This window comes from Pocillopora verrucosa, chromosome 1 (genome assembly GCF_036669915.1).
Source record: "Pocillopora verrucosa isolate sample1 chromosome 1, ASM3666991v2, whole genome shotgun sequence".
Taxonomy (NCBI): Eukaryota; Metazoa; Cnidaria; class Anthozoa; order Scleractinia; family Pocilloporidae; genus Pocillopora; species Pocillopora verrucosa.
This window is the reverse complement of record NC_089312.1, coordinates 22,277,019-22,288,742: the sequence shown is the minus strand read 5'-3', so window position 1 is coordinate 22,288,742 and position 11,724 is coordinate 22,277,019. Positions and strand designations below refer to the sequence as shown.

Here is an 11,724-nt window from a genome sequence, read left to right as displayed (position 1 = left end):
CATCCTTGGTTCCCACTCGCGTGTGCGCTCGCTCAGTAGAGTGAGGATTTTACAGAGTGGTGCATGCTGTGACCAACTAGCATATGGAGTGAGCAGGTGTTCCTTGCGGTTACGTTGGTGTGATCTTTCTGATAGGAAGTGAGCAAAACAATCGTGGGAGCCGTATTTATTCAAATTTTCTAATGACTGCAGCAGTTGGACGGAAAAGCTTTCAAGTTCCCCAGCTGCAGTTTTAATGTTAGAGTGTCGTTCATTAAATTTTTAGTGTTCAAAATAACTTTCTTCCCATGGTGATCTGTTTTGTTTTGCTTGTTGCATGCATGTGAATGGAGCCCACTCAAAAGATTCTCTATCACTTAGTCACTCTTCGACCTCTTCAAGTACTTCAGATTTCGTCTGGTCTGGTGCCCTAACACTGAGCTTTTTTTGCCCGACTCTTTTGCCTACCTAAGAAAAACCGCAGGGTTTAAAACAAAAACGTTCTATCTTCAGATTATAACTGCCCAGATAGAACTGACTACTAAAAAGACAACCGGTGAAAAAAAAGCTCTGTTTTCAAATGACAATAGCCTAAACAGGACTCACTACCTATGAGGCAACCAGGTAAACAAAAAGGACAAAGTGGATAAGTTCTGCCTTCAGATAAAAATAGCCCAGAGAGGACTGACCACAGAAGACAGAATCGCTTGCATTAATATCGCAACAAGTCCTCCCTCGATTCCTCTCTGATCTCGGCTTAACCGCCACTTCTGGAAAAATTCTAGAGGAAAAGCCAAGCGGCCTCTCAAGTTCCTTAGTCTTACGGATAAACTTTTCCCACTGTTGGCCGCGGCGGCATATAACATGTTTTAAAGAATCGCTTCCCGCTGAGGGTATTAAATCTCTCGCAAATAGTGTTGCACCAATTCCTTTCTCCCTTAACCGTCACTTAAGAAAAACCTCGGCCTCCCCGGTTTCTCTTAAACTTAGAGGGGAAATGCCAAAGGGCTTTTAGATTTCTCTAAAGAAAGGAAATAGTTTTCCTTTTTCGGCGGCGGCTTCGCTCAAAAAGCTTCACTTGCTGCCAAAGGCAGTGAGCCCTTTGCGAATGGTTTGGAACACAGCCAACACCTTTGTGTATATCAACAACAACAAGCCCATTACTTCGTACACGCGCGAGTTGCATGTGCGTGAGCTATCATACACGCGCGAGTTAAGCGTGAGTAACTGGAAAGGGGATATCCCGGTCAGGTGGCTAAAGTGGACACTATACTGTACTCCAGCCTTTTTTCATGATGGCACAATTAGCTAGATGTGCCTTACTTTTGATTGCTTATTGGGGTCTTGATACTTCGTGTGGCAGTGAGAAGGATATCAGCGAGGAGGATTACTACAAAAGTAAGTCTTAAACCAATCCCCTGATGTGCAAATATTTAGGTCACTGACGTCCAAAATCACTCACCACAGTAGAAGATGTTGCGCAAGGTCAGGTTTACTCGGCTTCTTCTCCCAAGAGTTCTTACGAAATTTTAAATCTCTCAAATAACAAAAAAGGTGCTGTAGTGGTTTCATTTCACCTTCTTGAGCATTCACGTCATTATATCCACTGTTTCTAGATTCTAGAAACTCGATGTGCAACACACACTAAACAAACGCGCCATGTTAAAAAAAGATCAATTGTTTAATGACCTGCATATTTGAACGTACACTGACCCAAGGGCACCATAAGCTGTTTCAAGAAATCAGCTTTAGGCATATTAACCGCCTGTAATGCAATGAAAATAGTTTCCTGGTATTTTCAGACGAAAGGATATTTACATCAGATGCATATTTCGTCCATCAAACAACCATAGCCTCTGTAAATATGGCAATCGTGAAAACAACGACAATTTTGTCTTTTGTTCTCTTCGCCGTCAGGATTTCAAAACATTCCACCCGCTGCTGAAACGGCAAAGAAGCTCTACAAGAACTTCTTCGGAGGGGAAGCCAGGAAATTCCAAAAACGACAGATCCTGGGAAATTTTTTTGACGTAATTGTTGTCGTTGATTCATCCAGCTCCGTTAGCAGTGGAGAATTCGTGAAAGGATTGAGAGCTTTGCGAGATCTTGTGGGAAAATCACGAAATGACACAGTCTATGCCGCCGTTACCTATGCAACTCGTGCCAAAATTGAGTTCAACTTCGCTTCGCGTTTCATCGCAGATGAAAAAATTGGCGCCATTAGGCGCACCGGCGGAAAAACTAACACTCAGGCTGCGCTCAAACTTTGCAAAAGGATGTACGTTGAAGCTCAATATGGCGCCCGGCAAGGAAGCTTTCACAGAATTCTTATCGTCACAGATGGCCAGTCCAATATCAAGAGGAACGAAACCATTCCCAGTGCGTTTGAACTTAAACTGATGGGAATTGAAATATTTGTAATCGCCGTAGGAGAATACCTTGAGGGGATCAAAGAATTGGTACAGATGGCAAGTTCATCTGATGCTCACATGTACCGTGTATTAAATATGAGTGGACTAGTGCAGATGATTAAGCTTATTCCTGATCAGACAGGGAGAAAAACATGGATTGAAGAAAATTTTGGACAATCTGAGGGAGACGACGAGGAATCAAGTCCGTTAGGAAGACTTTAATCCCAAAAGTCGGATGTACTGACGTTCGAGACCGGTCATTATTCATCTCCTTAGGGGGGGAAGGGTGTGGAGGATTTTCGTTGAGTCAAGATAAAATTAACCTAATCCCCCTACAAGGCTTTTTGGCATCACATGATCTCCTCTCACAGGCATTTAATTGGCAGTCAATTTTCTATAGCTCCCTATTTATATTCTGTTGGCGATGACAGATTCCCCACCCTGCTCTCCCTGAAAACCATGTCATCCCCTAAAATCAACCGCCCTCTTCTCCCTTCCTTAGTTGATAAACAATGATTGGTTCGTCAGTATGAGACGTAAACTTGAATGTACATGTTTATGTTTTTTGTGTATGAATTATAGCCTCAGAGAGTAATATTAAGTTCTGTGGGGATGTGATTATGGGTTTTCTAGAAAAAAAATTTTATATTTGGTATTATTATATAACGACTAAGAAAACAGAGGGAATGTTACCTTTTACTTAAGGATCTTAAAGACGTTATATCGGCTAATGCAGTGAAAAAGATTAGCATATGATAAATTAAATATAAACTAAAAACAAAAATGTTCTCTTGATTGCAGTCATTAGGAAATAAAACCAGAGTGGTTTCATCTTGAACTTATGAAACACTTTCAAAAGTTTGGAAAAGGCCTCATGATAGGACATAAATAACATAAAAAAATTCATTTCACTGATGTTCTCACAACACCAACCGAATTAAATTGTGAATCAAACAAATAAACAAAAAACCAGGTAAAAAATTACAAACAAATATAAAACAAAACAAAAACAGGCATCTAAAGAAGCAAACAAGTTGCCAAAGAGTCACCAACAGACCAATGTTCTAACAACCAAAAAGGACTATGATGACCTTTTCAATTAACATTTAAGAACATGCATTTATCATTCATGAAGGATATGAAAACACGTTATTGCCTTCCAAGCATGACTGCTTGCCTTATTCTCCTGACTTCCGATTCCCAGCTCCGTCTGTAACTGACCGGTGTTATGAGTTTGACGACTTCAACGAGACCTTGCATGTCACCAGCTCTGTATAAATGTGCATCCAATGAACTAGCCAGGTGCACCAATTCATGAATTCCATCCAAGTATTCTCCTACTCCAATCACAAAGATCTCTGCTCCATTGAGCTTCAGGTCCATGGCATTCAAGAGCGTTTTGTTCCGTTTCACGTTGGACTGTCCATCAGTCACAACCAGAACGCGTCTAAAACTTCCGGCTCGGGCTCCGCTGCTAGGATTTTGAAACATTCGTAAACTTTTCTCTAACGCCTCTTGCATGTTTGTTTTTCCACCGGTTCTTTGCAGTTTCTCCAGTTTCTCATTGGCTTTTTCAATGGAAGAAAATGTGAAGACAGGATGTGCCTGATTGGCTACTGTAATAGCCGCGTGTAACGAGTCACGTGCACCCTTGTCAATCAACATTTGAATGGCTTTGATGCCCTTTCGGAATTCAGCCCTGCTGATCGAGCTGGAGGAGTCGATGATGTAAATGATATCGTAGTGGCCACGTAGTTGTCTTTTGAGGCGAGAAGCGTCTGTTTGCGCCAAAAAGTGCTTTTGAAGCTTCTTGCTTGTAGTTCTTGCTGACGGAATGTGCTGAAATTCTTGAACGAGAAAGTAAATTTTTTTTTAGATTTCTGGAGGGGTGTATGAAGTTCTTTGCTGTTAGGAAACAGTTATCTGTCATACTAAAGAATATCTGGTGCTTTCTTTAAGTTGCATTTACATGAATTCTGTCCTTAGAAATCTTAGAAAAATTGATTCATATGGACAATCAAGCGATTATTCTCTGCCATTTTTGACTCTGAAGATCGTTATTCTTCCGTCTCTGGACATTTTGAAAAGAGAGATGCATGATACATCATGTAGAAAACGACTGATTGTCTTATTCCAGAAGTTTATCAATTTTATGAACAATGTTTTGGTTTCCAGCAAGTGCATTAATGAAAATCAGGTGAAAATGAGGGACATGCTATTTATCAATGATTTTTTTTTGATCAGTACGAGAAATGAACACAAATAGCTATGAGAGTAAAATTTCCCCGAGCTTTAAAAAAACTTTGATGTTAGTATGACGGTAATAATCACTTAACTCAGAAATGTATGTGCATATCATGTTTTATTTTTTCAACAGAATGTGTCATTACCTATTAAGCATATGGCCAGTCATATTGTAGTATAGGTCACTCCGCAGTATACACATGTATTTCATTAACATTTTTCTTTAGTGTGACATTTTACTATCTAAAACGTGGTTGATTGTGACAGTCTCTTCTGTTCCAGATTAATTATCAAAATAACTCTGGAATGACATAAAGTCAAATTAACATGTAGAACATTTTTTGAGACTTTACCATGAAGAACCACTCATTATTTATTGCCAGAAGGGGGGAAGAGGGGTGGATGATTTTTTGTGGGGGGGGGGTCTAAAGGTTTTCAAGGGGGAGGGGGTATCAGTCATAGCCAACAATGTATAAAGGAGGAACGTGACTATAAAAAATTAACTGCCAATGAACTGCTATTGAGGGGGGATCATAAGAATATTAAACCGACTTCCTTCCCCCCCCCCCCCTCTCCCCCGCGCGCTCACCCATGGCCGGTCTCCAAAAGCCAGAGTAAAATTTGAACCCAAACATTCAAATGCACAGATGCTACAGTAAACATACGTATCAGGTAAAATTTAGAGTTATTTATATCGCTTGTCTCCTTTTCTTCTGTCTTCGCGCTTGCACACGCGGATTTTTTTTGTTTAATTAAGAAGACGGAATGCTCTGAGAAATGAATGCCCGTGATAGATGAAAGGTCACACATGTTAATACGCGATATAATTGAACGTCTCTATTCTGAACATCTCTTGTTTCTCAATTAGATCTGCAGAGACATTGAGTTAACTACTGTTTTGGTGATATAGGCTGCGTAAAAGCTGAAAATATTTGTTGAATTTATAAGCTCAACTACAGAGATATGTTTTCGTGACGTTTTCGGAGTTTTTTACTTTAGGTAAAGACATCCTTTTTCGAAAGATCATTTTCACCTGGTGAAATATCGCTAGCTTAAGAAAGTTGGCCTAATTGATTCTAAGGGGCACAGGTAAAGCTTGCCGATAGTGGAGAAATAGCTTTTCTAGTTTGCATTTCAGCCTCCTTAAGGAGGGCCCCTCAAGAGGGCCCCTCTGTTAGATAGATAATAGAAGAGTCATTTTTTATGTGGGGAAAAAAAAAACTAAAAATTATCGTTCCTGAAAAGAGATCTTTTCATCAATGGTTATAGAAATAATCATTAAGTTTTTCAAGGCTTGGTTGAATAAATCTTTGCCAATTTTTGTTACTAGGCAGCGCTTTTTTTTTTTCTTGATGTATCTCTTGTGTGAGAGGAAAGATTTAGAATGGCACCATTTACCATAAGCTTCCTCTCGGACGGTTTGCTCAAACGTTGATCGATACAAGAAAACATTAAGTCAATGAGTATCGCGATGAAATCAGACTTGTAAACTCGTCAACTTTGTAATCAATATTGCGTCTGTTTAGAGAGAAAAAAAATTCAACTAGGATTGTAAGTATTTTCAATCGTTCTGTATGTAGAGTTAAAAAAGACTCTGTCGTAGATATACCAAAATTATGGTTTTTGAACCATTTCTTCGGCGAAAACATCGCTATTTTAGAAATTGAGATATAACACGATTCCAGTTTAGGGCCTGGCAACATCTAGGGTTCATATCTAGGAAGAAGTTCAAGCACATTCCATTGATAAGAAAGTTAACATACACAAGTAACCTACTGTTGTAATCCTCCAAGAGCCTTCTGTCATTCTGAAAATCACTGAATACCGTAATAACAAGTACTTGAAATACAACCCACAAAAGTCGAAGAAAACGGGACATTTTTTCTGCTCAGTTGTAGAACTCAGGGTGTTCACCAGATGACTCTTAGCATGCATAAGAAATACCACAGATACCCAGAATGGGGTCTTTAATATCAATATTAGTGTCACTTTATTTATTTACGTCTCCCTTGACTCAGTCGTCTTTGATACAGGTCGCCGTAAGCCGTGTTTTGTTTCAGAAGAGGATCTGTTTTGCACCGAGCTTTCACTAGTAGCTAATCCAGCTTGTCTTTCTGCCAACCTGTTAAGTTTTTGCCGGCCGTTTCATCAATGTTGTTAAACTCTTTTCAGCTTTTTCTAATTGAAAACGTTGTCGAGATCGCTGTTTCTCTGGCCAGTGGCTCAATTTTTTTCGGAGATAAGGACTCGTTTGTTATCCTCTTGGCGATATGCCACTTCGTGATTGCCCGCTGTCACCGCGGGATTGTGCTGATAAGAGGATTATTTAATTTGTGATAAGAGTAATGTTTAGTCATGAAGATCTTGTCGTGACCGGGCTCAGGAGCTATTTCAACACTTTTGCCAAAAGTGATAAATGACATATTTTTTTTTTTTTAAATGAATTCAAAGTCCAGAAAATTTGGAATTGAGCTTTGTAACGGTGAAATCAGACACGCAATTAAAAAAAGAAAGAGAGAAATCATTCAGACAAAATAATCAAGCAAAGAAGGTTGAATCTGAAACAGATGCATCACACAGAAACGTGCACAACAGCAAAAGTTTACAGATATAACAAATAAAAAACTCACTGGCGCATAAAGTAGAACATAATTTATACAGCTGGAATACACAAAAACTTACAAAAGGTGCATACGTTAACAACAAACAGAAAAAAAACAAAAGTAAATTCTATATCGTAATCGAACTTCCATGTTCACCTGCGTAGCCGACTCACAGAGGGAAGGAGTGACGAGAAAGCGGCTCGTGAAGCGGCTTTGTCCTTGTGCTCTCGAATTCCATTTTCCTTAGTTTCCTTTCCATTTCCGTTTTCTTTTCCCGGGCCATGTCCATGTTGGGGTAGAGAGGCCTGAGTGATAGGTTAGCAACTTATTGTGCAAGGATTAGGAGTTTCATTTAATTCAAATCAAAACTTTCCTTGCAGATATCTCTACAATAGAGAGACGGTGTTTTGAAACAGTTCACTGCATGAAAAGAAACTCGGTGTACAGGGCTTATTCCTTAAAAATATTTGGTCCTCTCAAATTTCTTATCTCCCAATACCTGGAACACACGCAGACTCCATCTGTATTTAATTTCCTTGAAATCATATGTTAGCAACTTTTGTTTTTAATCACGCGCAATCCTGAAATGATTGTGAGATGAAAGATTGTGGAGGGGGACAGGAGGGCGGTTTCCCGGGAGAACAGGGGGCGGAAGAGGGTTTGAAGCGGGAGAACAGGGGCGGGAAGCGGGATCTCAGTACGAGGGCGGGAAGCGGGAGCAGAAATAAAGAGGGCGATAATTTTTTTTATTACTGGGTATTATTTAGTCAAAAACACTTATCTAGCAAAGTCTTGAAATTTCCATTTAACATCCACTAATGCTTACAAGAAAATTTTGGAAGCAAGAAAACGTAAATTTGTACTCGGGCTGGAAAAACAGCATTACCTCCGGTGAATTTGGAAATCCCTTCGATTCGATTACGTCATAGATCATGAGATAGCATGAAGCATGACACATGTACACCTATACTTCAGTGTCTAGTAACCTGAAGCTGTCGAAAATCTCCAGCAAAGAAAGCGATTCAGGTCACAATACACACAATACCATTCATCATTTCAAAACCCTAAAGAAATCCTCATGAGCAACTGTCATTACACAGCAAAAACCACTGCTAAGAGAAATGTTCAAAGAACCGCTCATAGTATCATACAGAAAGGGGCGTCCACTCAAAGACATACTGGTGAGAGCGAAATTAGAACGAAAGCATGGAAACCGACATACTTTGGAGTCGTGCGAGCCTTTTAACACTTAAAACAAATATACAGAAAACTTGACTTACTACAAAGTCGTGTAGGCTTGTCAGCCCCAATTTACGCTCGATTATTAAACGGGCGCTTTGAACTCTCTGAGGAAACATTCTGCAAGATGCTTTTAGATTACCGGGGCGAATGTGATTTCAAAACAAATGAAATTGAAGAAAATCAAGAAGTTATCTTGTCTCGGGGGAAGAAGAGGTTCTAACCAAACTTTGGAGTTGGAAGAGTTCAGTGTGGTCTTCCCGGTGCATGGAAGACTTCTTCTAACTTTAAAACTTTCCGCGGAGGTTTAAAGAAGATTTCAACCTATCGGACAAATCTGATAATCAGCCGAACAAGAATGTTCAATCATGCTTCACTAGCACTTAAACTGAACGCTCAAAATGCAAACGGTTCAACGACAGATTTTTCAGTGATTTAAATCATCCTTTGGAGTCAGCTTTTTTTATTCGCTCTCGGCTAGCTACGACTAGTTACTTACGTCAAAAAGGGAAAGCAAGTACGGATACAGAGAAGAAAACTCTAAACGTTACGTCTGGCTCTTGATTTTTTTATTTGACTTTGAAATGGTATTCCTAAATGCATGGAAAAACCTACATTAAATTGGAATAGCTATTACATCACACAGTGGACTGAGACTTTCGTCTCTATAACGAGATGTCAGAAGCGATGGTCAAACTGTGATAAGCAGGTTAGTGAAACTTTGTTTAATTAAGAAAACTGACCTGTAATAACTTTCATCGGGACCCAATAGTCCCCTTGCCAAAACAAAGGACATAAAACGAACAAGTTTGGTACGTTTGATACGTGGTACGGGAAGCGGAAGACTCTGACACCCCCCCCCCCCCGTCCCTTCCCCCCTACCCCCCTTCAAGATTGTCACGGGAAGAACCAGAAAAGGAGATAACTTAAATGTGTTGGTGGCTATAGCCTAGAAATCACTAAGATACTCGCAAATAAACGACAATTAGCATCTGGAAACATCTGGTCAAAATTTTGTCAAGCCGGATCGCGATTCTATTGTTACCATCACCCACTCGCTGACTCGCTGACTCGCTGACTCATTTCGACGATATAGGAGGCTTCGCCTCCTAAAGGAGGCAGTAGCCACAAAAAAGGAATTGTTTTCGATCGGGGACTGTTGTCGGTAAGCGAGTTGGCGGAAGACTTATCATAAGGGTCGAGCGTCTCTGAATATAACTTCCTCTTGAATTGTCAAGAGAGCAGAATTTTTTTTAGCGCCTTTAAAAATAAATTAAATCCACTAACTATTAAAGTTGAGAATGAACAAGATATGAGTAATGGAATTACATGTTACACGGTGTGTAACGGCTGCCACGTCTTTGCCACGGATAGTGATTCGCTATGACTTTGATTCGTGTTAAACCGTAATAATGACGTTACTGTTTGTCCATTAGGGACGTGATCTTTTAATTTCCAACCAGAACCGCATTTTAGTAAGTTGTCTTGCTTTGGGCTAACGATAAGAAGTGTTTATCGGAAGAGCGCTTTTTTGCCCACCTTCTCTTGAAGTTCGTTTTGGTTAAACTCTTACAGGCGGGACTGTTATGTAAGTGGCTTACATTGTTCACGCTTCGTTAAAACGCTGCACGTTCTTCCCATTTGGTTATTAGGTTTTGTTAGAGTTCGTTTTCAAGCGGCTCTCTTTTATCCCTATTAGAATTTAGCTTCGATTCTTCCTTATAATTTTCATACTTAAGGTTACGATAAATACTTGGATACCTCGACTACGTTAAAGAAGACGATTCAAGCCTTGCTTCAACATAGGCATGCTAGGCATGCAAGAGTTATTTCTTTGGGGGTGGGTGTGGATTACTTGAAACATTGTAAGTGATGTCTATATTCTGACCAAAGGAAAGAAGAGTATTAACGCGGAAAAGAATGAAAATGTCGAATTAACTCACACACAGGTATTTTGTGGTAGATTGTGTGTGTTGTGCGCATAACTGTAACCAAAAATGAACTGTAATGGTGCCACGGATACCTGTGAGTACAAAATGCAGACAGGAGACTGCAGACCGTATACAAAATGTAGATTAGGAACAAAATGTAGACCGCAGACTGCAGAGTGGGTACAAGTTGCAGACTGAGAATCTAAAGAGTTTTTCGTCTGGTATGTGATAACATGTCATCTCACAACTTACCGAGCTTCAGGCAATCGCTTTTCCACGATCAGCTTTCACGATTATTTGCACTACATTGGAATATTCCTGGCTCATGTCTTGATAAAAATCGATCGTTATATAATTTCAAGCCTTCATATAGTCTTCTCACTTTGCGCGTGAGTTGGTGTGATGTCTGTACAGATTTTACTAACGTAATTAAAGTAGATGTAGATGTAGATGTAAACGAGATGTCACTATTGAATATTTAACACGCGCCACATGCACATTCGAGAAACAATTGACAGCTTTGCCCGTAGTCCGTATTACCATCTTTTTAAGCAGTCTGTGTTTATTTTGTTGACAAAAATGCGGACCGAGGCCAAAACTGTTAGTTCGACTTGATATATTTTCGACGTTAGTAGATCACGTCATATTAACTTACCTCCGTAAATCATTCATTTCATCTTTTAAGCAGTGACGACGCTAATTTTTCCGACAAGTCAGAGGCAATGTGCTAGTTTTTCGAAAAACGTGGCTATCCTGTTTCTGTCGCTTAAGCGGGCCACCACTGCATTAATTAAATTGATAGACAGCATCACAAACGTCACAGGAGAAAAATACCGATCGAATCCCGTTTACCCTAACATTTCACCATCACAATCACGCAGTTGAATCCATCAATCTTAAAACTTTAAATTGCTTCAAAATGATCCCGAAACTGGTACTTTTTTTTCGCAACCTTCATTGATATCATTCAAACGCGACAAAGACATGGGCAATCTTTTTATCGGAAGTTTAACGTATACAAACTAATGATCAACACGGAACTTCAAATGCCTGCGCGCACGATGCAAAACTGGCCCCTTTATTAATAACGTAGAGAAAATGTTTATCTCCACCAATGTCATCCTTCGCATATGCATAACTTGACTTACTTCAAAGGAGTATTCGTTGGCGAGTCATAAATTAAACAGGAAGACAACTTGGCGACCTATTCCGAGAAAACCTTTGTAACGGTGAAAGGGATACTAAGGACGTATCCAAATTGGCCAATCACCGACGAGATTTTTGTTACGTGCTTAGCGTGTGCGTTAGTTTCAAATT

General features: G+C 39.8%; 2 protein-coding genes across 3 annotated transcripts; one reads left to right on the top strand and one right to left on the bottom strand.

Moving 5' to 3' along the window:
- The first annotated feature begins 1,188 nt into the window (after positions 1-1,188).
- On the top strand, positions 1,189-3,189 carry LOC131778506 (integrin alpha-X-like). Its single transcript, XM_059094923.2, has 2 exons — positions 1,189-1,377; positions 1,897-3,189. Exons 1-2 carry the CDS (start codon positions 1,272-1,274, stop codon positions 2,610-2,612), a joined length of 822 nt encoding a protein of 273 aa, XP_058950906.2. The 5' UTR covers positions 1,189-1,271; the 3' UTR covers positions 2,613-3,189.
- Positions 3,190-3,252: 63 nt separating this feature from the next.
- On the bottom strand, positions 3,253-11,150 carry LOC131778507 (collagen alpha-1(XXVIII) chain). 2 transcript variants are annotated; one of them, XM_059094925.2, is made up of 2 exons: positions 11,063-11,150; positions 3,253-4,237 (listed from the first exon to the last, which is right to left on the bottom strand). In XM_059094925.2, exons 1-2 carry the CDS (start codon positions 11,073-11,075, stop codon positions 3,540-3,542), a joined length of 711 nt encoding a protein of 236 aa, XP_058950908.2. In that variant the 5' UTR covers positions 11,076-11,150; the 3' UTR covers positions 3,253-3,539. The 2 variants fall into 2 exon arrangements, with proteins under 2 accessions (XP_058950908.2, XP_058950907.2); XM_059094924.2 differs by lacking the exon at positions 11,063-11,150 and adding an exon at positions 6,411-6,547.
- Between the last annotated feature and the right edge of the window lie 574 nt (positions 11,151-11,724).

Coding starts and splice junctions, on each gene's coding strand:
- LOC131778506 (XM_059094923.2), top strand. CDS start 1,272: ATGATGGCACAATTAGCTAGATGTGCCTTACTTTTGATTGCTTATTGG. Junction 1,378..1,896: donor CGAGGAGGATTACTACAAAA/GTAAGTCTTAAA, acceptor CTTCGCCGTCAG/GATTTCAAAACATTCCACCC.
- LOC131778507 (XM_059094924.2), bottom strand. CDS start 6,513: ATGTCCCGTTTTCTTCGACTTTTGTGGGTTGTATTTCAAGTACTTGTT. Junction 4,238..6,410: donor GCTCTTGGAGGATTACAACA/GTAGGTTACTTG, acceptor TTCTCGTTCAAG/AATTTCAGCACATTCCGTCA.